Raw genomic sequence first — 25,582 nt, 5'->3', positions numbered from 1 at the left:
GCTGTTTGTCACTATTAGCTTGTTCATTGTAATTTTTATTTGTGTTTTGTATGCAGGTATGGACTGGAGCTGAAATTAAGCCCTGGCATTTGAAATCACACAGGTCCATGCTGTCCCTGTCCCCAAGCACCAGATAGGATATATTACTACTAATATTACACTGGATGGAGGAGAGCAAGATTTACTACAAGACCAATATTTCTAATGTTACCTGTGGCCCGCTGGGGTAAGTGACAGAGTCAGCAACTTTGTGCTCCGTCACAACTCTTAACAGTATGGATTTCTTGAGAACACCGATTCTGTTAAAAATGTAGGAGACAAGGCAGCCCACGACCAGACAGGCCCTTCTGGCATTTGCCAAAATTGCCAGATGGCCAGTCGGGCCCTGTTTGCATGCAACCCCTCCTCTTGTACAGTACCATGTAAAAATAAATAGTAATAATAATAATAATACTTCCATGATGTTCCACCCAGTCTTCATCCCTGCCATCCTTGCCGGTGTACACACAACAGAAACACTGCAGCAGTTGGCAGCTGTGTTTCATCATCAGCATCATGAGAGATGTGCTGAGATGGTCCGCTGGCCGTTTTCACTACCCCTCTCATGTACTCATCCTCCAACAGAAGAACAGTGGTTGGGCATCAGTGCACTCAATCTCTTTGAATTGTGAGGCAGAGTCAGTTGGTTGGCCCACAAAACCACAGGCAACAAAAAGCATATGTGACTGCTGCATGACTTGGGGCTCAGACTCCTTGCCTGATTTGCAAGGGGGTGAGGTGGAAGACAGATTCCCATGAGCAGCAGGTGCCAAATCTGCACTTTCAGCAGAGGACTGGGTAGAAGGCAAAGCAAAGAGACTGAAGGCATTCTCAGCCATCCAATCTAAAACCACCTCTACTTGTTCTGGCCTGACCATTCATCCAAAAGTACTCAGGCCTACAAAACTACACAGAATGTCCTGTAGCCTGCTTGTAGCAGAGGAAGGTGTTTTGTTTGGGCACTTAGCAGACATAGATCGACCATCTCCTCTCTCTCCCTGCAGTTGCTACACCACCACCACCTGCAACACGGCCACATCTCCTATTTGATGCTTTTCTCATTGTTTTAAAGACAGAAAATTGCAGTTTTACACAGCCTGTATACAGAGAGAGAGTAGCCAACAGATTATTATACTGCCTGTTTTCAGATGTACCTAAAAAAATAAGTTAGCTTAGGCTACCTCCTCCAACTCCGATTCTTCCACCTACACCATCACCTCCTCCTCAACCTCCTGCTCCTCTTCAACCTTCACCTCTTTGCACATGAGTATAGTTTTTTCTTTTTTTTATCCTATGTTATTTTAAGTCATTTTCCTATCCACATTTGTTTGCAGGACAATTGTCCTCCTCTTACCCCCATTTGGCTTCCTTTTTGCAGCCCCCTAAACCTTACGATCATCATTTTACACCCATTTTAAAGCAATGAAGTTTGGTTCCCCATTGACTTCTATTGGGTTCTGGTTCGGGGTCAAGTTCAGTCTCAGACCAAACTTTTAACTGTAGCTTCGTTGAAGCCGCTGAACCTGAACATCCATGGGTTCGCTGATCACTAATAGTGACCTAAATGGAAGCAATCATGTAGTGTGGAGAACTGAATGAAAGTGATATTTAGTAATGAATTAAGAATGTACATGGCCAAGGAAATTATGCTAGAATTTATTTATGGAGCCCTTCTAATATAGCATATACAGATGATGTCTGAAAAAACAAGCATGAAAGTCCTGTTCAGACAGAATGTGAAGATTGGAACCAATCATTGACTGCTGATTGATTGCAGCCATCATGAGACAATTGGAGAACATAGTAAAGTGTGTAAGAGAAGCGCAAGTCCAGGAGTCGAGGACAGAGCGTTTTCTTTTATATTCCCCATCCTGGGGTAATAAGTTTGAAAGTAGGGGAAAATCCCTTCAAACAAACAACACAAAACAATAACTAACCTAGACATTAATAACAATAATAACAATGTAGAATTAAATGAACACATTATATCTGGCAATCAATAATGGTGCAAATGAAAAGGTTGATGCAGTCTTTTTCTGCATTTATAACAATTAAGTGCTAGGCAAAATATAGATGTGCTCAAATAATAATATAAAGGTTCTGGCTATTATCATTTTAAATCTAGGATGATGAAAAAAAAATTAAATTATTCTGGTCATCTGAACCGGTTTCTAGCAATAAAAGGGTAACTTTAAACTTTGCAGCACATAGCCACCTCTCTCCTTCTTAGGGTGTGTTTGCATATTGCATAATCATGTAATTTTTACCAGAAGACACACATCTGAAAACTATACAGCAAAACGTGTAACAAGCAATTAAGGAAAGTTGAGGCACTAGGGGGAATACTGTTTCTCTATCACCCAAAGGCCAAATAAACTTTGAGCAGGCACTAAATACTGATATCCTATGTCAATCATGGTTGGTAGGAGTAACCATAGACGAATGTGCTTTTCACAAATGATCAGAACTAATAACCTCGGGGTGTAAAAATTGGAAAGCTGATTATCAAGACTGGAAAACAACTGATCCATCGTTACTCTTGCAGCACTCCTTAAATCAGTTAATCCTGAAAGAACTTACATTGGTAAGTTATATTTACTGCATCTGCTAATGATGACATTTTTTAAGCTGATTAAAAATAATATATAATCGTTGCATACTTGTACTTGCTGTGATAGGCGTATGTTCACATGTGGTACATTTTGTTTATAAATTTCTGTGACTGATCTATATTTGAAGATGCACTCCTATGTATATTTTTTTATTAAACGTGTGTATACGTGCACGTAGTGTAGTGTGAGTGTATTAATATACTCCGCTGACGCTGTTTTCTCCGGTGTCCAGCGCTGTTCTGCTCCTCTTCTCAGTGATGTCAGCGCAATTGTGACTAGTTGGCTCACTCTATACTCTATGCGTGAGCCAGAAGTCTTTTACAGTGTAAGTCTATGGCACTTCGTACAGACGCTTCATCAGATTACATTGTGAAAGCCACTTCCGGGTGAAGCAGACAGCAGAATGACCTGGAGAGCCCGAAGATTGGTGACATCACTGAGAAGAGGAGAAGAACGGCACTGGATCCCGGAGAGAGCACTGGTAGGCGAGTATATAAATACACTCATACTATACTACATGCACATTTTTAATAAAGACGTAATGGGAGGGCCTCTATAAGGGTCTTAGTACACATTTTGATCAAACTGTGTAAGCCCATCTGCCAATGGCAGGGCAATCTCATCAGACGGAACCATTCATGAACGTATCCCAAACATATCATTCACAATTGAAAGTAAGAAAAAAAAAATGAAAACAGGTTTGGCCAGATCCCTTTGTGCTCTACACATCCGACATTTCATTGCTATTTTCCAACATTCTTTCATCTGTCTGCACATGTTTTGTGATTAATGATGTCATTTACACTGTCACTGATACAATCCAGCCGTAATCCTTTGAAAGTTGCCAGAAGGATTTTTGAAGTTGCATACTGTCTCATGTCTTTTTCATCTTTTTTATTTAGCATGGAGCACATGTGTTTTTGTTTATTGCTTTTTTGGGAGGATTCAGGGGTAATATTCTAATTACTGTAAAGGGGTGTTGGCAATGCAAATAAAAGTGCAATTGGGAAATAAATAAAGCTCATAAGCTTTAAATTATTGTTTGAATTTTCTGAAAATAATTAAATTAAAACCTTTTCTGTACACAATGTACAAAGTGGTGTTGTGATATACCTGCCATTGAGATGAATGGGTCCTGTACAGGACCATGGTATGCTTCCAATTTCTTCAGTCTGATTGTACAGAACTAAGGCCGGCATCACACTCAGCGTATGTAAATACGGTCCGTTTATTACGGTCGTAATACGCAGAAATGTTCCCAAAATAGTGATCCGTATGTCATCCGTAGGCAGGGTGTGTCAGCGTATTTTGCGCATGGCATCCTCCGTATGTAATCCGTATGCCATCCGTACTGCGATATTTTCTCGCAGGCTTGCAAAACCGACATCTAATGGATTTATGTGCTCAAATGTTCGTTAAAACATATATACAGTATGTATATAGATATAAAAATTGGAACAGCACAATGCTCACCGCTGGGTGCCAGGCCTCCTGGGTAAGATGGTCCTCTCATCCACCCAAACAATATGCCAATACAGGGAAAAAAAGGCAGCACTCCAGTTCTTTTGAAGATGGAAAAACTTGTGACTTTTATTCAGACCCACATCTCTATACGACGTTTCGGCTCACACTGAGCCTTTCTCAAGCAGTGGGTGGTAACATTTCATGTGCTTTTATACATATAATCACCAATCATTTACATCATGTGATAGCCATACATGTGTGTTAAATAGGCGTGCATAGATATAGTATATAATCATTAAAACTTGCTCCATGTGCTCTTTTATACATCATAAGGTGCGTTGTGCAAGAAGTGCTCTAGTACATATATTACAACAACCTGTGTCTTTATTTCATTAAAATACTTGTTAAAATGTGTGTGTGTTTTATTAACCATTTCGTACTATTGGATTAATAATGGATAGGTGTCATAATTGACGCCTCTCTATTATTAATCTGGCTTAATGTCACCTTACAATAGCAAGGTGACATTAACCCTTCATTACCCCATATCCCACCGCTACACGGGAGTGGGAAGAGAGTGGCCAAGTGCCAGAATAGGCGCATCTTACAGATGTGCCTTTTCTGGGGTGGCTGGGGGGCAGATGTTTGTAGCCAGGGGGGGCCAATAACCATGGACCCTCTCTAGGCTATTAATATCTGCCCTCAGTCACTGGCTTTACCACTCTGGTGGAGAAAATTGCGCGGGAGCCCATGCCAATTTTTTCCGTGATTTAACCCTTTATTTTACAAGCTACAGGGCCCAAATTTTGCACATACACACTACTAACATTAGTAGTGTGGAATATGCAAAAAAAAAAAGGGATATGAGATGGTTTACTGTATGTAAACCATGTCTCATATACTGTCGGGTTTGTGAAGGAGAAAGAAAAAGCTGGCAATTGAATTACCGGCTTTTCTATAGAACTCCGCTGCGTATTTCTCGCAAGTCACACTGCTGGTCCGCGTGTAATCCGTATTTTTCTTGCCCCCATAGACTTTCATTGGCAATTTTTTTTGCGCAATACGGTGACAAACGCAGCATGCTGCGATTTTGTACGGCCGTAGAAGACCGTATAATACGGATCCGTAAAATACGGCTGATAGGAGCTGGGCCATAGAGAATCATTGGGCCGTGTGTTATGCGTATTTTACGGGTGTATTTTCTGCGCTCATACGTCCGTAAAACTCGCCAGTGTGACGCCGGCCAAAAACGTGTAAATTCACATATGCTCTGTCCTTAGATTACTAACTGATCACATTACGAGTCCAAGCAGCATTGGATTTATTGCAGGATGGATAAGACAAGACTTTATGGCTTCCATTATGAACAGGAACCATTGCACTAATTTCTCCATGAGTGATGATATGATACAGATACATGGCCTTTGTTGGGTGGGTTAAAACATTCTCTCTCTCTCATTATTCCGGCATTTGGCAAATATTAATCATTATGGTAATCCTAATTGACCTACAACGGGAAAGGTTTATTCTGATTTCATGTCAGACATTGCGAAAAACATGCACATGTGTCTTTTTATAGTTTATGTAAACTTCTAGTTTTAGCTGTAACAGAAACCCTGCTATTTTGTGGATTAACCTGGAGCTTCACCATGCACAAAAGATTACTCACCAAAAGGGATCTGCCATTCTACTTATGTACTAAATGGAATCTTTTAGCAGGTTTTGCTATGCAATCTGAAGATAGCATATTGCAGAGGCTAAGACACAGAATTTTCAGCAATGTGCCATTTATTGGGCTGTGTGCTGTCAGTTACATACAATGAAGGTTTTATCAGTAGGAGATTATCACTGCTCAGACCACAGTGCACACGAGCCAATGACCAACCACACCCCCTTCTGTGATAAGCAGCTCTTCACTGTCTGTACACAGAAAGCTGTGCTGTGGGCGGGGTTAGCTTTCTGAACTCTGCTGCATGTTACATCTAATAACTCTGATTGTATCACAACTGCTGCACCCAGTACCCTAAGTGATACATCATTGGAATCAGGGTCTTTTTCCTTCATTATGCTTCTCTCGGATAAGGTAGCAAAAATATGGTGACAGATTCCCTTTAAGGAGAAACTGAAGTGAAACCAGCCTTATTTAAATTGAGCATGGTCTAAGATACACCACATTGGCACTTTTTTTTTTTAAATAATCCAATCAAGAGGTGTTATAAGATTAGACAAAAGTTTCTAAAGGTGTGTCATATTTCCCATATTGATTTGATGCATCTAGTATAATTCTAATTTGTATAGAAATTCCTCCGGACAGGTTCCTTTTTAAGTTTACTCTAAACTGATGGTATAGTTGTATAGATGCTGTTGGTCTGATTAAATTGTTAACTTTCTTGTAGCTATCCACCCAGACATTCTTGAGAAATCTGACTTTGAAGTTTTATGCAAATTAGCTGTAAGTGCTCTGGGCGTAGCAAAGCACTTTCAGCTTTCCAGCCCTCACTGCTTATTCCATGCCTGGCATCTTCTCCGTATGGTTGACAAATAAATAAAGGCGGCATTATCTGCCTCTTCTTGCCGATATCGCTTGCAAATGCCACCTTTACCTGTGTGCCTTATCTGTCTATAGTACTGTGGCGCTCCAAGCAGTGACATCGCTTGCAAGAGATATGAGCTGATGCCATCTTCTGGACTGATAAATCAATCATAGGCAGGAGTCTGCAACCAGGAATATGCAGTGAGGATCAGAGAGCTGAAAGGCTTTGACACGCCCAGAGCACTTACATCCGATTTGCATATAACTTCAAAGTTATATTTGTCAGGAATGGCCAGGCAGATTTCTATATGAAAGGTACAGATTTACTCAGGGTAACACTGCCTATACAACCAGACAATTAATTTAGGGTACAAATGCATCCAGTCAGGTTCCCTTTAAGACAGTATTCATACAACTGCTCCTCAGTTGTATAACTTTACATTTATGAAGTGATTATGCATTATTAACATAAAACCCTACAGTGCAACATTTAAAATGCATAAAATTGTATTGATTTCTACTGGCATACAGGAATCAAAAAAAATGATTGCAAAACTATTAATCACATCAGAATTAATTTTTGACGTATATGGAATTATGTAGTGTGCGGGGAACATTAAAAAAAAAACATCCTGTTTTTTTGGCGGAAAAGTAGTTACCACTGAATGTGTCGTTGAAACATGTGTCGCCTGCTGAGTTTCCCTAAGTTGGGAATCCCCTAAAGCGATTGTATGTGTAGTAGGACACTCTACTTATCCCGAGGGTCTGGAAATTCCTCTTGTGCAATCACTGTCTCCACAGTATAAAAGCGCTCAGCAGCAGTTTTATGAGCAGAACTCTTGAGACAGAGCTAATAACCACAGCTCGTAAGAAAGGCAGACCATCCCTAATCATGAGGACAAGCATGGCTATCCTATTCCTGGCTGCCTGCCTGACATACCTAGTGCTTTCAGAAGGTAAGATCCGACTCAGTGATAGCAACTTACACCCAGATTATAACTAATAGTTTATATATTGCAGGATTCATTCTATTCTGCATGGTAACGCTTGTCTGTCGTCTCCTCTTATTACAGGAAGGTCCATAAGAAGAACGAGAGAGCTCAGATGTCAGTGTGTGAAAACTGTGCGCACGCCAATACCTTCAAAGCAAATCCTGGACTTTAAAATCATCCGTAAAGGCGCTCACTGCAAGAATTTGGAGGTCATGTAAGTATTGGTTAATGTTTTCCTCTGATCTGCATTTATTAAGCTTGTCACCAAGGCAATCAGTTAGGTGATGTCCATAGGGTCAGGCTATGTAGAGTTCTGCTCTGGATCTGTATGGGGACTTACACAAAGAATATCATAAGTAAAAATGACTGAAGCTAATTGGCAGAACTAGCCATAGTGTCTAAATACACCACAGTCTTAATCTATTAACATTATAAGGGTATGTGCACACACATTTTTTTCCAGACTTTTAGATGAAACTTCTTGAAGGATCTCTTCTTCTGTGGGGAGTTTTTCGTTGGAGTTTCCCATTTCTTGAAGCGATTTTGAAGAGTTTTTGAAGCGTTCTGGAAGAGATTTTTTTGAAGCCATTTGATTGGACATTGCCTACTTTGGAGTCGATTCCTTCAGAAGTTGCTTCATACAATTGGCATGCAATCTCTTTTTTTTTCCCACCAGGCATTTTTCAGATGTTCAGTATTCTGAGCATTTTTTTCAGCTTCAGGTTCTGAAAAAGCATGGTGGGAAAATAATAAACTGCATGTCATTTTGTTTGAAGCAGCTCCCTATGGAATCTGCTGTAAACTAACCACTGGTCAATCAAAAGGCTGCAAAAAGAAAACACTTCAGGAAAAAAAAACTCTTGAAAAATGTTTCAAAAATTCATTAAAACTATATCAGGAAATGAAAAAGTCCTCCTTCAACTCCACAAAGAAAGAAGTGAGTAGAAGTAGGATAGATCATAGATAGGTATATATATGCATCAATTATTCCCTTATTTACGGCTCGTTCATTCCACAGTGCCACTATTAAAACTGGTAAAGAAACTAGTCAAGAGGTATGCTTGGATCCCACTGCTGCATGGGTCAAGAGGAGAATTGAAAGAGAATTCGATTTGTAAGTATGAATTTTTTTACAGAAATCACCTAAATGTTTCGAAACCTATACGTATGTGCTAAGAATATGGAACGTGTCACATATTAAGTCAGATCAGTCACCAGCTTTCATGATACAAGCTACATACATTATTAGATGGATCTCTAAGACCTGATGAGGCTGGTGAATCTTGATTGGAGCGGCGCTATTCATTCTCGACCTCGGTTCCTTTTCGTTTTCTATATGACTACTAGAGAAAGCCGAGTGCTGTACTTGTGTTTTGGATTTTTGAGAATAAGTGAAAATCCATGTCAGAGTGGCCAAAATATATTTTTGGAAAGTTTTCACGCTCTACATGAAAATAAGAATTTTATGAGTCTGGCTCTTGCTGGACTTCTAAAATACTTATTTTAAAGGGGTTTTCCATACAGTTGGCAATTTGATAAGTGCAAAAAAAAACCACACAGACAATACTTACTGCTAGTCACGTGCTGGTCCCAGCCGCTGCTCGAGTCACTCTGACAACAAAGCCACAGCTCGTAACCAAAACACAGAAACCAGAGCAGGGTTGGGGATCTGGTGCTGGACCATAGGACATAGGAGGGTAAGTACTTTCTGTGTTGGAATTTTTTCTATAAGTATCCAATCGTTTGAGGTCCACTTTTTTGAAAGTAGAAAACTTTTTATGTGTGAGATGGGAAATAGTGCAGCCATTTTGTTGTGGATTTTCCAAGTATGTGCACCAGCATAATCAGGTATGAGCAATTTATTTAATAATTTATTCACTTTACATCATGAAATCTGGTGACAGATTCTCTTTAACCTCACTACCTGGTCAGCCACATGTGCCTACTGTATGTGCCCCTGTGCCTAATAAAACTAGTGGGGCACAATGCCTGGTAATCTCATCAGTGAGTGGACCAGGCATTGAACCCTCGTTCCTAATTTCTAAGGAGAAGCCATCGATATGTCATCTCATAGTATAATAATAATTGGATCGACATGTACTTTTTTCGAGAACTAACAATTTACCATTACTTGTTATTTTTTTGCAAATCTAGGTCTAAGACTAATCCACCATCTACTAAATAAGATCATCATGAAAAGCAATAAGTCTCCGGGGAATGGAGTGAAGGCTGAAATGAAAGCTCTCTGTAGAAGAATCCATGCAGGAAATGTGGCCTGGAGTGAGACACCTACAGAAGTGGATATTTTCAACTATGTGCTGAAGACCACAATGGAAGAAGCTGCCCACATCAAATTTCATCTAAAAAGTTGTAAAAGTTTAACTTGATGTGGTAATAAGATCCGACCTTACATAGCCTTATAATTTTCATAATTAAATATACATATCACCTTCTTTGGTATAATAAACCAGGAATACATCATTTATAAAAACTATCAATGAAGGGAAAAAAAGAAATGCATCCAAAAGAAACCAAGTCATAACTGACAAAAGTCCATTTTACGACATAGAAATGTTTTAATTTCATGTGTAATAGGAATATGAAGTATTTATATTTGCTACATGGTGTCAGTATTATTTGCTCTGCTACTTTTGTAGTAGAGAATTTATAAAATATTTCCAAATTGTATTTATGTAGCACTATGGAATTTAATGTAAATGTTGGTACATGTTACATTTTTTTTTGTATTTTTGCATTCATTAATCTGCCTAATCAACTGTAATTTGTAATTATTTGCTTTCGTGTTGAATCAAATGATTATTTTAAATATAATTTATTTATTTTTACGTGATTTGTTTTTTTACATGATTTTTATTTAATAAGACAGAATATTTGTTTAATAAAATGTTTTTTTTAATTAAAAACATAGTCTTAAATTTATTATGAACTCTGCTTCAAAAGGAAAACTAATATTTACTTTTGCATATAAGAAATTATAATTAGCATGATATTTAAAAAGGCATTATTAACAGCTTCTGGACTGCCCATAGACATCAAAAGTCCGGGCGGTCCCGCCCCTACTCTGAAAATAAAATGAATAAATAAAGAAATGAAATAACCGATAAAGTAAATAAAAATGCCACGGTCATTCGAAATAGCTGTTACCAAATTCTGCCCCCTAAAATAAATGACAAAAACGTGTTCCATATATAAAAATAGCAGACAAAGAATGGGTAAAGAATGAAGAAAACATTTAGTGGTCACTTGTTATCATAAAAGAAAAAATAAATTAAAAAGGGAAAAAACTGATACTGTCCCTTATTTTCCAACTCAATATCTGCAAAAAATATTATAATAATAAATAATAATGCAATAATAATATGTACAAAAATGACAATAAATATAAATTATTACTATTTCCATGTATCAGGAATAAAGACACAAACATTACTTGAATATTGAATCGAGAAATACAATTTAGAGCTCTTTAAAGCACATGTATGTAAAATCCCAAAAATGTATCTGGTCAGGAACGGCAGTAAATCGCCTTGTCTGAGTAATTATGCATTACTGAAAAGCACAAGTCAAAGAAAATGCTAAAGTCCTTTTTTAACCCCTTTCTGACATTTGTCGTAATAATACGTCCCTGTGCCCTGGGCCTATCTGTGCGTCACATGTTGTGAACTATATTTGTTGGCTCCCTCTTGTGGTCACTAGCGGTATGGCACTTGGATTATCCTTCCCCAGGTTGGTACCCACCTGGTTCGTTAGGCCTTGGGTGTTCCTATTTAGACTTCCTGGAAACTCAGTCTAGTGCCTGGAATCGATGTAATCAGTCTATGTGTTTTCCTCCTGACTCCTGGTCCCTGAGTTTTGCAAGATAAGCTAAGTTCTGCTTTCTTATTTTTGTCCTTTTGATTTGCTCTTATTTTGTTCCAGCTTGTTCAAAATGTGATTTCTGTTTTTGCTGGACGCTCTAGGGGGCTGATATTCTCCCCCCACACCGTTAGTCGGTGCGGGGGTTCTTGGATCTTCAGCGTGGATATTTTTATAGGGTTTTTTGCTGACCGCATAAGACCACTTCCCTATGAGCTGGTTTTTGTGTTTGCGGACTTAGCTGGAGCTCCTGAGATCCTCTACCACTAGGATCATAACAGTATTCCAGGCCAAAAAAGAGAATATTTAATGCATTGCTGAAGCGGGATTAAAAGAAAAAGAAAAAAAAAAAAGTTCTGAGTTTTTTTTTTTTCCTCCTTCCCCTTTTTCTCTGAGTGGCTTGAAGCCCTGCTGCAGACATGAATGTTCAGACTCTGATTACTAGTGTGGATCAGCTTGCTGCACGAGTGCAGGGCATTCAGGATTTTGTTACTTGTAGTCCTATGTCAGAGCCTAAGATACCTATTCCTGAGCTGTTCTCTGGAGATCGATTTAAATTTAGGAATTTTAGGAATAATTGTAAATTGTTTCTATCTTTGAGACCTCGTTCGTCTGGAGACTCAGCTCAGCAAGTTAAAATTGTTATCTCCTTCTTGCGTGGCGACCCTCAGGATTGGGCCTTCTCATTGGCGCCAGGAGATCCTGCATTGGCAAATATTGATGTGTTTTTTCTGGCGCTCGGATTGCTTTATGAGGAGCCTAATCTTGAAATTCAGGCAGAAAAAGCGTTGCTGGCTATCTCTCAGGGCCAGGATGAAGCTGAAGTGTATTGCCAAAAATTTCGGAAATGGTCCGTGCTTACTCAATGGAATGAGTGTGCTCTGGCCGCAAATTTCAGAGATGGCCTTTCTGAGGCCATTAAGAATGTGATGGTGGGGTTTCCCATCCCTACAAGTCTGAATGATTCTATGACTCTTGCCATTCAGATTGATCGGCGTTTGCAGGAGCGTAAATCTGCTAATTCTCTGGCAGTATTGTCTGAACGGACACCTGACTCGATGCAATGTGATAGAATTCAGACTAAAACTGAACGACAAAATCATAGACGTCAGAATGGGTTGTGTTTTTACTGCGGTGACTCTACACATGTTATCTCAGCATGCTCTAAACGCCTAACAAAGGTTGTTAGTCCTGTCGCCATTGGTAATTTGCAGCCTAAGTTTATTTTGTCTGTGACTTTAATTTGCTCATTGTCTTCCTACCCTGTTATGGCATTTGTGGATTCTGGTGCTGCCCTGAGTCTTATGGATCTGTCGTTTGACAAGCGCTGTGGTTTTGTTCTTGAGCCGTTGGTAAATCCTATTCCTCTTAGAGGTATTGATGCTACGCCATTGGCGGAGAATAAACCGCAGTATTGGACACAAGTGACCATGTGCATGACTCCTGAACATCGGGAGGTGATTCGTTTTCTTGTTCTGCATAAAATGCATGATTTGGTCATTTTGGGTCTGCCATGGTTACAGACCCATAATCCAGTTTTGGATTGGAAGGTTATGTCTGTGTCAAGTTGGGGTTGTCAGGGAATTCATTGCGATTCCCCGCCGGTCTCTATTGCTTCTTCTACTCCTTCTGAAGTTCCGGAGTATTTATTGGACTATCAGGATGTATTCAGTGAGTCCAGGTCCAGTGCCCTTCCTCCTCATAGGGACTGTGACTGCACTATAGATTTGATTCCTGGTAGTAAATTTCCTAAGGGACGATTATTTAATCTATCTGTACCTGAGCATGCCGCAATGCGTTCTTATATAAAGGAGTCTTTGGAGAAGGGACATATTCGTCCATCTTCTTCCCCTCTTGGTGCGGGATTCTTTTTTGTGGCCAAGAAAGACGGGTCTTTGAGACCTTGCATTGACTATCGGCTTCTGAATAATATCACTGTCAAATTTCAGTATCCTTTGCCACTATTGTCGGACTTGTTTGCTCGGATTAAGGGTGCCAGTTGGTTCACCAAGATAGATCTTTGTGGTGCGTACAACCTTGTGCGCATTAAGCAGGGAGATGAATGGAAAACTGCGTTCAATACGCCCGAAGGTCATTTTGAGTACTTGGTGATGCCTTTTGGGCTCTCTAATGCTCCTTCAGTGTTTCAGTCCTTTATGCATGACATCTTCCGGAAGTATCTAGATAAATTTATGATTGTTTATCTGGATGATATTCTGTTTTTTTCTGATGATTGGGATTCTCATGTAAAGCAGGTCAGGATGGTGTTTCAGGTTTTGCGTGATAATGCTTTGTTTGTGAAGGGCTCAAAGTGTCTCTTTGGAGTGCAGAAGGTTTCCTTCTTGGGTTTTATTTTCTCCCCTTCTACTGTGGAGATGGACCCAGTCAAGGTCCGAGCTATTCATGATTGGACTCAACCCACGTCTGTTAAGAGTCTTCAGAAGTTCTTGGGTTTTGCTAATTTCTACCGTCGTTTTATTGCTAATTTTTCTAGCGTTGTTAAACCTTTGACGGATATGACCAAGAAAGGTTCTGATGTTGCTAATTGGGCTCCTGCAGCCGTGGAGGCTTTTCGGGAGCTGAAGCGCTGGTTTACTTCGGCGCCTGTTTTGTGCCAGCCTGATGTCTCACCTCCCTTTCAGGTTGAAGTGGATGCTTCTGAGATCGGTGCCGGAGCTGTTTTGTCGCAGAAAGGCCCTGGTTGCTCTGGGATGAGACCATGTGCTTTTTTCTCTAGGAAATTTTCGCCTGCTGAGCGGAACTATGATGTTGGTAATCGGGAGTTATTGGCCATGAAGTGGGCATTTGAGGAGTGGCGTCATTGGCTCGAGGGAGCTAAGCATCGTGTGGTGGTCTTGACTGATCACAAAAATCTGATGTATCTCGAGTCTGCTAAGCGCCTGAATCCTAGACAGGCTCGTTGGTCGTTGTTTTTCTCCCGTTTTGACTTTGTGGTCTCGTACCTGCCTGGTTCAAAGAATGTGAAGGCTGATGCTCTTTCTAGGAGCTTTGTGCCTGACTCTCCCGGCGTCTCAGAGCCAGCTGGTATTCTTAAAGAGGGAGTAATCTTGTCGGCCATTTCTCCTGATTTGCGACGTGTGTTGCAGAGATTTCAGGCTGGTAGACCTGACCCTTGCCCACCTGATAGATTGTTTGTTCCTGATAAATGGACCAGCAGAGTTATCTCTGAGGTTCATTCCTCGGTGCTGGCAGGGCATCCTGGGATTTTTGGTACCAGAGATTTGGTGGCTAGGTCCTTTTGGTGGCCTTCCCTGTCGCGGGATGTGTGTTCGTTTGTGCAGTCCTGTGGGATTTGTGCTCGGGCTAAGCCTTGCTGTTCTCGTGCCAGCGGGTTGCTTTTGCCCTTGCCCGTCCCGAAGAGGCCTTGGATGCACATTTCCATGGATTTCATTTCAGATCTTCCGGTGTCTCAAGGAATGTCTGTCATCTGGGTGGTGTGTGATCGTTTTTCCAAGATGGTCCATTTGGTGCCCTTGCCTAAGTTGCCTTCCTCTTCCGATCTGGTTCCTTTGTTCTTTCAGAATGTGGTTCGTTTGCACGGCATTCCTGAGAATATCGTGTCTGACAGAGGATCCCAGTTTGTGTCCAGATTCTGGCGATCTTTTTGTGCTAAGATGGGCATTGATTTGTCATTTTCATCTGCCTTTCATCCTCAGACTAATGGCCAAACGAAGCGAACTAATCAGACGCTGGAGGCTTATTTGAGATGTTTTGTTTCTGCGGATCAGGATGATTGGGTGACCTTCTTGCCATTGGCTGAGTTTGCCCTCAATAATCGGGCTAGTTCCGCTACTTTGGTTTCGCCATTTTTCTGCAACTCTGGTTTTCATCCGCGTTTTTCCTCGGGTCATGTTGAACCTTCTGACTGTCCTGGGGTGGATTCCGTGGTGGATAGGTTGCAGCGGATTTGGAATCATGTGGTGGACAACTTAAAGTTGTCACAGGAGAAGGCTCAGCATTTTGCCAACCGCCGCCGCGGTGTGGGTCCCCGACTTCGTGTTGGGGATTTGGTTTGGTTGTCTTCTCGGTTTGTCCCTCTGAAGGTTTCCTCTCCTAAGTTTAAGCCTCGCTTTATTGGTCCTTATAAAATTTTGGAAGTCCTTAATCCGGTGTCTTTTTGTTTGGATCTTCCTGTGTCGTTTGCCATTCACAATGTGTTCCATAGGTCTTTGTTGCGGCGGTACGTTGTGCCTATGGTTCCTGCTGTTGAGCCTCCTGCTCCGGTGTTGGTTGAGGGCGAGTTGGAGTACGTGGTGGAGAAGATCTTAGATTCTCGTCTCTCTAGACGGAGGCTTCAGTATCTGGTCAAATGGAAGGGCTATGGTCAGGAGGATAATTCCTGGGTGGCCGCCTCTGATGTTCATGCGGCCGATTTGGTTCGTGCCTTTCACGCTGCTCATCCTGATCGCCCTGGTGGTCTTGGTGAGGGTTCGGTGACCCCTCCTTAAAGGGGGGGTACTGTTGTGAACTATATTTGTTGGCTCCCTCTTGTGGTCACTAGCGGTATGGCACTTGGATTATCCTTCCCCAGGTTGGTACCCACCTGGTTCGTTAGGCCTTGGGTGTTCCTATTTAGACTTCCTGGAAACTCAGTCTAGTGCCTGGAATCGATGTAATCAGTCTATGTCTGTTTTCTTCCTGACTCCTGGTCCCTGAGTTTTGCAAGATAAGCTAAGTTCTGCTTTCTTATTTTTGTCCTTTTGCATTTGCTCTTATTTTGTTCCAGCTTGTTCAAAATGTGATTTCTGTTTTTGCTGGAAGCTCTAGGGGGCTGATATTCTCCCCCCACACCGTTAGTCGGTGTGGGGGTTCTTGGATCTTCAGCGTGGATATTTTTATAGGGTTTTTTGCTGACCGCATAAGACCACCTCCCTATGAGCTGGTTTTTGTGTTTGCGGACTTAGCTGGAACTCCTGAGATCCTCTACCACTAGGATCATAACAGTCACACACCACTCCCGGCACTTTAACCCCCTAAATGCTGTAATCGAAATCGATCACATCATTCCAGGAGGTGGAAAACAGCTGAAAGCCTCTCTGCCTTTTGATCGGAGACCCCGCGGCGTGGCGCACGGTCCCTATCGTTGCCATGGTGACTTGATGTCTTCATGATGACATCCGGGTAACCCAAGCTAGGAAGCTTGCTGATCATGTGCAGTGCATGATCAGCAAGTTTTTGTGTCAGTGCAGATTCTACTGTATCCCTATGCTGTAGAAGTGATCAGCCTGCAAGAGATGAAAGTCCCATATTGGGACAAAGTAAAAAAGTAAAAATTAAAAAAAAATAATTGTACAAAATACTTCAAAAATAATAATAAAAAAATCAAAAGATATTATATCTATAAATAAACATTTGTATGATAAAAATATATATAAACAATAAAAGTACACTTATTTGGTATCACTGCATCCGCAAAATATAAAAGACAAGGCAAAAAATAATTCTTTATCATCATACCGCTGAACGAAAAGTGGAATGAAACGCGATCAAAAAGACAAATGTAAATAAGCATGGCACCACTGAAAACACCATCTTGTGCCGCAAGAAACAAGCTGCAATACAGCTCCATCAGCGGAAAAAAAGAAATTCCTGAATTGCTGGTTTTTGTTCATCCTGCCCCCCAAAAATCAGAATAGAAAGCGATCATGTGCCCGAAAATCATACCAATTAAAATGTCAACTCGTCCTGCAAAAAACAAGCCCCCACATGACTCTGTTGGACGAAATATGGAAAAATTATAGCTCTAAAACTGTGGTGATGCAAAAACTATTTTTTGCAATAAAAAGTATCTTTTAGTTTGTGACAGCTGCCAATCATAAAAACCCGATATAAATCTGGTATCGCTGTAATCACACCAACCCGAAGAATAAAGTCGCCTAATCACTTATACCGCATGATGAACGGCGTAAAATATAAATAAAACCAATTCTTCACCTGCTGTTGATTTTTTCATTCTGCGTCCCAAAGAATGCAGTAAGGCTTGGCGCACATTTATACTGCGCACTGCGTTGAGCGCTTGCATCAGGGTTTCCATGTGAATCTCTGAAGTACGGGATTCAGATGGAATCTCCGGTGGAAGATTCCCTATAATGAGGCAGATGGAGGCACTGTGGATGCCGTCTGACCTGTGATCCGGCGATATCCATCTTTTTAGGATTGCATAAAAGTGCTGTCGACCACAGTTTTCTGCACTTCTGAAAAGAAGGACACTGCTGAACGGAGGCCAGACGGAGTCCAGAGTAACTCTGCTGCCTCGTTATAGTGAATGGATCCCTCAGGGGTTTCATCTGAATCACATCCCTCAGAGATATAGATGGAAACCTAAAAGTAAGTGCTCAGCGAAGAGCACCAGATAAATTTGATCCCAAACGTTATGTAAAATGTTCCGAACTCAATCCGCAAAAAAAGCAAGCCTTCACTCAGGTCTGTCATCTGTTAACAAAAATATAGGGGGCTTCCACGTTACTGGTAGCACAAAGGTTCTGCAAAAGCGAAATGGCAATCACCCACCAAAAGATATTCAGAAAATTCTCTACTCTCAAATCTAAATGCCCCCCTCCCTTCTGAGCCCCACAGTGTACCTAAACCACATATTGCGCCCATGTTTGGCATTTCTGAAGTGATGAGAGAAGCCTAACTTACGGGTGCATGCCTCCAGAAGCACGGGCTTGGCATAATGTACTGGTTACTACAGCGTATTGGTCACTACAACTGCAGTTTGCAATTTTCAATCTGCAACATTCATTGCTGCTTGTTTCTGGAAAATACCCATGGAGTCAAAATCGTCACTACACCTGTAGATAAATTCCCCAAGGGGTATAGTTTCCAAAATAGGGTCACTTGAGGGGGGATTCTGCTCTATGGAGTGAGCAAACTGTTCTAGGAACATCTGCTCTCCAGGAGGCAAACAGCTCTCTGTTCCTCCCGAGTCTCTCCGTATGACTAAGTAGTACTGTGCAGCCAGATATATTGTGACGTTCAGTAGAAATTGTGGGACAAATTTTGGTGCCATTTTTACCCACTTCTTCTGTGAAAATGTAAAATCTGGGGCTAAAACAAAATTTTGTTGGTAAAAATGTAGTTATTTTTTCATCACTGCCCAATGGTATAAAATTCTGTGACCCACCCACAGTATCAATATGATCACTGCACACCTAGGCGAATTAATTGAGAGGTGTAGTTTGTAAAATGGGTTCACTTAGGGGGGGGTTCTGCTGCTCTGGCACCTCATGGGCTCTCCCAGTGGGTACATTTTCTTTGCGTCACCATTATTATGTATGTGTAGTGCTATATCAGGGCTTGTTTTTTGCCTTGTATACTGTAGTTTTTCTTGATAACATTTTGGGGTACATATGATATTTTTATCGCTTATTATAGGACTATTAGGGAGATGCAGTGACGAAGAAAGAGCATTTTTTGAGTTTTGTGGAAGACAAAAGACATCTTTATTTTAGGAAAATTAGGATGATTAAATCTGTGATATATATATATATATATATATATATATATATACACTGTATATATATATATATGTACATATTTTTTTTATTATTATTTATTTAATTTTTTTAAAGTTTAAAAAATTTATTTTTACTCGAGATATCTGCACTTTTTCAATCATTGACCTAGTACCACACTCCATAACATTGAAGTTGCAACACCAAGAAGGAAAAATTATGGAATTATGGAAATCACAGGATCGATAGATATGTTAATGATATGCAAATTATGAAAAAATGGAAACAATTTTCAAAACATCCTTGTTTATTCAGTATCAAGTATGAATCTCACTTGCAGAAATAAATGCACTTACACTCCTTAGTATGCAATCAGCGAGGATATTAATTGATTCACCATTGTGCCATCACTGATGAAATCCATTGTTAATCGCGGAAGTATATGGCATTCCAGTGTCAGCACAAAAGTGAGTAAACAGAAGAGTTATTGCTTCATATTCTTGGCTGTCCCCAAAACATGTTTTGTTTTTTTCCAAAATAAAAAAACAACAATGTGTAAAATACCATTGTAAGGATAATTACGTTACCTCTGGGTTTTTGCCCCAAAATATGCCTTAAAGAATTGCAGAGGCCTTTTTTCAAAAAGTATGTGTTATAAACCAGCATAAGGAAATTGTAGTTCCTTCTGAGAATATTCAATTTTGCTTATCGGTCCGGTCCGATGGGTGTCGCAGGTCCGGGTCCGGTGCCTCCTATCTTCTTGCGATGCCGCTCCCTGGCATCGCGCTCCTGCGCAGGCATACTTATCTTCCCTGTTGAGAGCAGAGTAAAGTACAGCAGTGCGCAGGCGCTGGGCCTCTCTGACCTTTCCCGGCACCTGTGCACTCTAGTACTTTGCTCTGTCCTCAACAGGGCAGATAAGTATGCCTGCGCAGGAGCGCGATGCCGGGGTGCGATGAAGCACCAGGAGGGTGGTGTCACAAGTAGATGGGAGGCGCCGGACCCGGACCTGCAACACCCATCGGACTGGACTGCCTGGGAGAGTGTAATGAAACTTATTTTTCTTATCTTTCAGGTCGGATTGGAGGCTTATGTACAGCATTATAGAATACTGTGGATAAGCCCTGAAAGGCAGTGGTCATATCTTATATCGGCCAAAACTGCTGACAGGTTAGTTTTAAGATTCTGGTTTGGCTTTTATCCTAGGTCATGTGGCAAGGCTCACTAAAGGGTCGACATTGACTTTTAGGATTGTTACTTCCAATAGGTGACACTAGAGTTCTAGTCCTGTTTCTCACTGAAGAGACAATTTGTTCTAAATAGTTGGGAAACTTGATGCCATTCAGCGACTCTCTTGGACTCTCAAATTTTTTAAATGTATTTATTATTGTTGTGAATCAACACTACCTCTCCCACACCTTGCAAAATTGATTATAATCTGCAAATATTGAACTTCTACTCTGCGTGCCCTCTACATGGTCATTAATAAATAAAGAGTGCCCAATACTGATCCCTGTACTACCCCACTGTTTACTATGACCTAATCAAGGTTAATAGCCACCAGCTATTTACTATCCCTGAGCCACTTGTTAACCCAATTTCACATATTTCCCCCTAGTTCTGTTGCTGTCATTTTATATAACAACCTTTTATGTGGCACTCTATCAGACACCTTTGAAAAGTCCAGATATAGCACATCCACAGCATTATCTGGTGCAGTTTTATACATGTATGTGCACTTGTTATTGTTTCAATAAAGCCTTTGTTCACATGTATATTTGGTGTGTGCACCTCTATTTGCGTTTTCTTTTCACTTTTCAAACATGCATTTGTAGGACGCTATGGTAGCACCCCTCTCATTATCTCTGGATACTTATAATATGGCGGTGCCCGCTTACCTTTTCTTATCCAGGTACTAATCTCCTCATAGAAGCTGATCAGGTTAGTCTGAGAAGGCCCCAATCCTTCATAAACTCATGTTGATGTTGGGTGATGAGTTTTGTTGGGTGCGGGTGTTAGCTCTATTTGCCCATGATCAGTGCTAGTTCTGGGATCTCTGGTTCTGCTATCTTTTGTTTCTGTTTTCAGTTTATTTCTGCAGCCTTCTCTGTGTTTCCTATTAGGAGGTGACCTGTTTTTTGTACCCAGTCCTTAGATCTTTTAGGGACCTCCTTCCCCTTATCTATAGGTCTTCGCTGAGTTTAGACTAGGATCATCGGTGGGTCTATTCGCAAGGAATGGGTCGCCCAATCCTTTGTAGGGTATCAGCCTAGTCTTAGTGCAGGGACAGTTTTCCCCCATCTCTCCTAGTTCTGTGCTGCAGTTTTGTAACAACTGTATAGTGATGTCCCATCCAGGGACAATGTAAAAAAGCTAAAAAAAAAAAGTTATTAAAAAGTGTAAAAATATTTTTTTAAAATCCCTAAATAAAGAACAAAAAAAATATGAATCCAACCCCAACACACTGACTAAGGGTTTCTATAACTTAATAGACACAAGCATATGCGATATGGCACTTACCCTAGTGATGGTGTATCAGTGTCTGTGTCACGGATTGCATGCGGCTGCGCCCGGCTGTACAGTTTGGAGCGTGAAGTTGCTGAGAAGCAGATGGTAAGTGCCATATCGCATATGCCTGTATCTATTAAGTTATGGAAACCCCTTAGTCAGTGTGTTGGGCCAGCCGTAATAACCGGTACCAAAGGATAAATTGATAGATCGATACTAAGGGACTCTATAAAGATCGTTATATTATTTAGGGGCATACTGCCCGCATGTGTCTTGTATATATCCAGTGGTATGCAGACTACTTAGGATACAACACCTAGCTTTACTAAATTCACAGAGGTAGTAGGTGACTAGTTCTATCTGCTGATTCTTTACATCGGCAACTCTGGCCATATTCCCCTAAGCGCGGCGTCATATACTAAAATTGTATGGTCCATTTTTTCCTGTTACCCTTGTGAAAGCAAAAAAAAAAAAAAAAAAAAAAGGGTCTAAAAGAAAATTTTTGTGAGAAAAAAGTTAATTGTTTATTTTTTCCTTCCATTAATTCCTGTGAAGCACCTGAAGGGTTAATAAACTTCTTGAATGTTTTAAACACCTTGAGGGGTGCAGTTTTTAGAATGGTGTCAGTTTTGTGTATTTCCTGTCATATAGGCCCCTCAAAATCACTTCATATGTGAGGTGGTCCCTAAAAAAATTGGCTTTGTAAATTTTGTTGAAAAAAATGAGAAATCGCTGGTCAACTTTTAACCCTTATAACTTCCTAACAAAAGGTAATTATGCTTCAAAAATTGTGCTGATGTAAAGTAGACCTGCGGGAAATGTTATTTATTAACTATTTTTGTGACATGATTCTCTGATTTAAGGGTATAAAAATTAAAAGTTTGAAAATTGCGAAATTTTCTCCAAATTTCCAATTTGTTCACAAATAAACGTAAGTCGTATAAAATAAATTTTACCACTACCATGAAGTACAATATGTCACATAAAAACAGGCTCACAATCAGTGGGATCCATTGAAGGTTTCCAGCGTTATGATCTCATAAAGTGACACTGGTCAGAATTGAAAAAATTGGCCCGGTCAGGAAGGTGAAAACAGGCTACGGGGCGAGGGGATGTGACTTATTCACTTTGATTAAAAAGTGATCTATTATTATAATAAAAATAACTGAAGTGAACCTATATTTTTCCAATCTTTGCAATTGTTCCTAGCATTGGGAACTTCTTATACTCAATCAGTAATACTCGGCTTATTACTATGCCTATTCTGTCCTAACTAATATCATGGCTGCAGTCCATGATTCTAGCTGACATTAATTATACGTATAGCTTTTTTTGCACATAGGGTACACCAGAACAATTAAAAGAAACATATATAGTCAACCCAACCAGTTTCGCCTGTATAGGCTTCCCCAGGGGCCTGGGGCTATAATAAGTTATAAAAATGGAGTGCTGGATCTTATAAGGCTTTTGATTCAAATTGATAGGACATCAAAAGGTCCCAATTGAATGGGACCGTATTAAATATCCAATAGAAAACCTCTCATCATGAACCACTGGCGATCCATTTCACTTACCCTTGTTGTCAGCATGGACAAGCATAGCCTGCAGTCATGGGGGCTCACAACGGATTTTCCCCCCATGAAACAGAGCATCATCAGTGACGTTCTCCTCAGGGGTTGGGCTAGTCCCTGCTCCACTGAGCATTGGTAGATTATCAATTATGAGACATTCTCGGCCACGATTTCCTGCTCACAGTCATATATCCCAGAGCCCCTGAAACAGACAACAATGCACTGAAATGGGACAACATGACTTTCGTGTGTGTGTGTGTGTGTGGGGGGGGGGGGTTCAAGCACTTTTATGGCATTGTTTATGTTCTCAGCATACAAGGTGGAAGTGTTTTTCAAGTCCCTTAGGCCGGCGTCACACTGGCGAGTTTTACGGACGTAAGAGCGCAGAAATTACGTCCGTAAAACTCGCAAAATAAACGGCACAATTATTCTCAATGGGGCTGCTCCTATCAGCCGTATATTACGGTTCAGTATTATACGGCTTTCTACGGCCGTACAAAATCGCAGCATGCTGCGTTTGTCAGCCTATTGCGCAAAAAATTCGCCAATGAAAGTCTATGGGGGCGAGAAAAATACGGATTCCACACGGACCAGCAGTGTGACTTGCGAGAAATACGCAGTGGTGTTAGTGAAAAGTCGGTAATTCAATTGCCGGCTTTTCATTTCTCCTGCACAAACCCGACAGGATATGAGACATGGTTTACATATAGTAAACCATCTCATATCCCCATTTTTTTTGCATATTCCACACTACTAATGTTAGTAGTGTGTATGTGCAAAATTTCAGCGCTGTAGCTGCTAAAATAAAGGGTTAAATGGCGGAAAAAATTGGCGTGGGCTCCCGCGCAATTTTCTCCGCCAGAATGGTAAAGCCAGTGACTGAGGGCAGATATTAATAGCCTAGAGAGGGTCCATGGTTATTGGCCCCCCCGTGGCTAAAAACATCTGCCCCCAGCCACCCCAGAAAAGGCACATCTGGAAGATGCGCCTATTCTGGCACTTGGCCACTCTCTTCCCACTCCCTGTAGCGGTGGGATATGGGGTAATGAAGGGTTAATGCCACCTTGCTATTGTAAGGTGACATTAAGCCAGATTAATAATGGAGAGGCGTCAATTATGACACCTATCCATTATTAATCCAATTGTATGAAAGGGTTAAAAAAACACACACACACATGATTTAAAAGTATTTTAATGAAATAAACACAGCGGTTGTTTTAATAATTTATTGCTCTCTCAATCCATTTCCAGGCCCTCACTTGGCAAAATAATAAACGCACAAGATACATACCCTCAGCTGAACCGTCACGTCCCACGATGTAATCCATCTGAAGGGGTTAAAATAATTTTCAAGCAGGAGCCCTGCAAATGCAGCTGTGCTCCGTGCCTGTAATCCCCGGCGAATCAATGAAATGTAGGTCATTGACCTACATTTCCTTCAGTCGCGGTGAAGCGCCCCCTGGTGGATGTCCCCATATGACCTGGAGCGTGGGAAAAAGTTCCCAGGCTGCAGTTCATGAGAACATCCAGCAGGGGCGCATCACCGCGACTTAATGTAAGTATAGATCACTGCTTTCCTTTCAGCACCCGGGGATTACAGGCACGAGCGAGTGGTTTATCGCAGCTCCTGCCTGTAATATTAGTTAACCCCTTCAGATGGATTACCTCGTGGGACGTGATCGGACATCAGAAGGTATGTATCTTGTGCGTTTATTATTTTGCCAAGCGAGGGCCTGCAAATGGATTGAGAGAGCAATAAATTATTACAACAACCTGTGTGTTTATTTCATTAAAATACTTTTTAATCATGTGTGTGTGTGTTTTTTAACCCTTTCAAACAATTGGATTAATAATGGATAGGTGTCATAATTGACGCCTCTCCATTATTAATCTGGCTTAATGTCACCTTACAATAGCAAGGTGGCATTAACCCTTCATTACCCCATATCCCACCGCTACAGGGAGTGGGAAGAGAGTGGCCAAGTGCCAGAATAGGCGCATCTTCCAGATGTGCCTTTTCTGGGGTGACTGGGGGCAGATGTTTTTAGCCACGGGGGGGCCTATAACCATGGACCCTCTCCTGGCTATTAATATCTGCCGTCAGTCACTGGCTTTACCATTCTGGCGGAGAAAATTGCGCGGGAGTCCACGCCAATTTTTTCCGCCATTTAACCCTTTATTTTAGCAGCTACAGCGCTGAAATTTTGCACATACACACTACTAACATTAGTAGTGTGGAATATGCAAAAAAAAGGGGGATATGAGATGGTTTACTGTATGTAAACCATGTCTCATATCCTATCGGGTTTGTGCAGGAGAAATGAAAAGCCGGCAATTGAATTACCGGCTTTTCACAGATGTCGCGCTGAATGAAATCTAAATACAGAATATATATATATGTGTCTCAATGACATATATATATATATATATATATATATATACTGTATATATGTTTTCCCGAACATTTGAGCACATAAATCCATTAGATGTCGGTTTTGCAAGCCTGCGC

The 25,582-nt window shown here is 40.9% G+C and overlaps 1 protein-coding gene across 1 annotated transcript; it reads left to right on the top strand.

Annotated features, from left to right (window-relative positions):
• The first annotated feature begins 7,449 nt into the window (after positions 1-7,449).
• On the top strand, positions 7,450-10,554 carry LOC143787529 (interleukin-8-like). The gene is made up of 4 exons (XM_077276363.1): positions 7,450-7,604; positions 7,722-7,854; positions 8,659-8,754; positions 9,795-10,554. The coding sequence occupies exons 1-4, from the start codon at positions 7,475-7,477 to the stop codon at positions 9,823-9,825; spliced, it is 390 nt and encodes a 129-aa protein (XP_077132478.1). The 5' UTR covers positions 7,450-7,474; the 3' UTR covers positions 9,826-10,554.
• The last annotated feature ends 15,028 nt before the right edge of the window (positions 10,555-25,582 follow it).

Source organism: Ranitomeya variabilis, chromosome 1 (assembly GCF_051348905.1).
Source record: "Ranitomeya variabilis isolate aRanVar5 chromosome 1, aRanVar5.hap1, whole genome shotgun sequence".
NCBI classification, from domain to species: domain Eukaryota; kingdom Metazoa; phylum Chordata; class Amphibia; order Anura; family Dendrobatidae; genus Ranitomeya; species Ranitomeya variabilis.
This window is presented reverse-complemented; position numbering and strand designations above follow the sequence as displayed.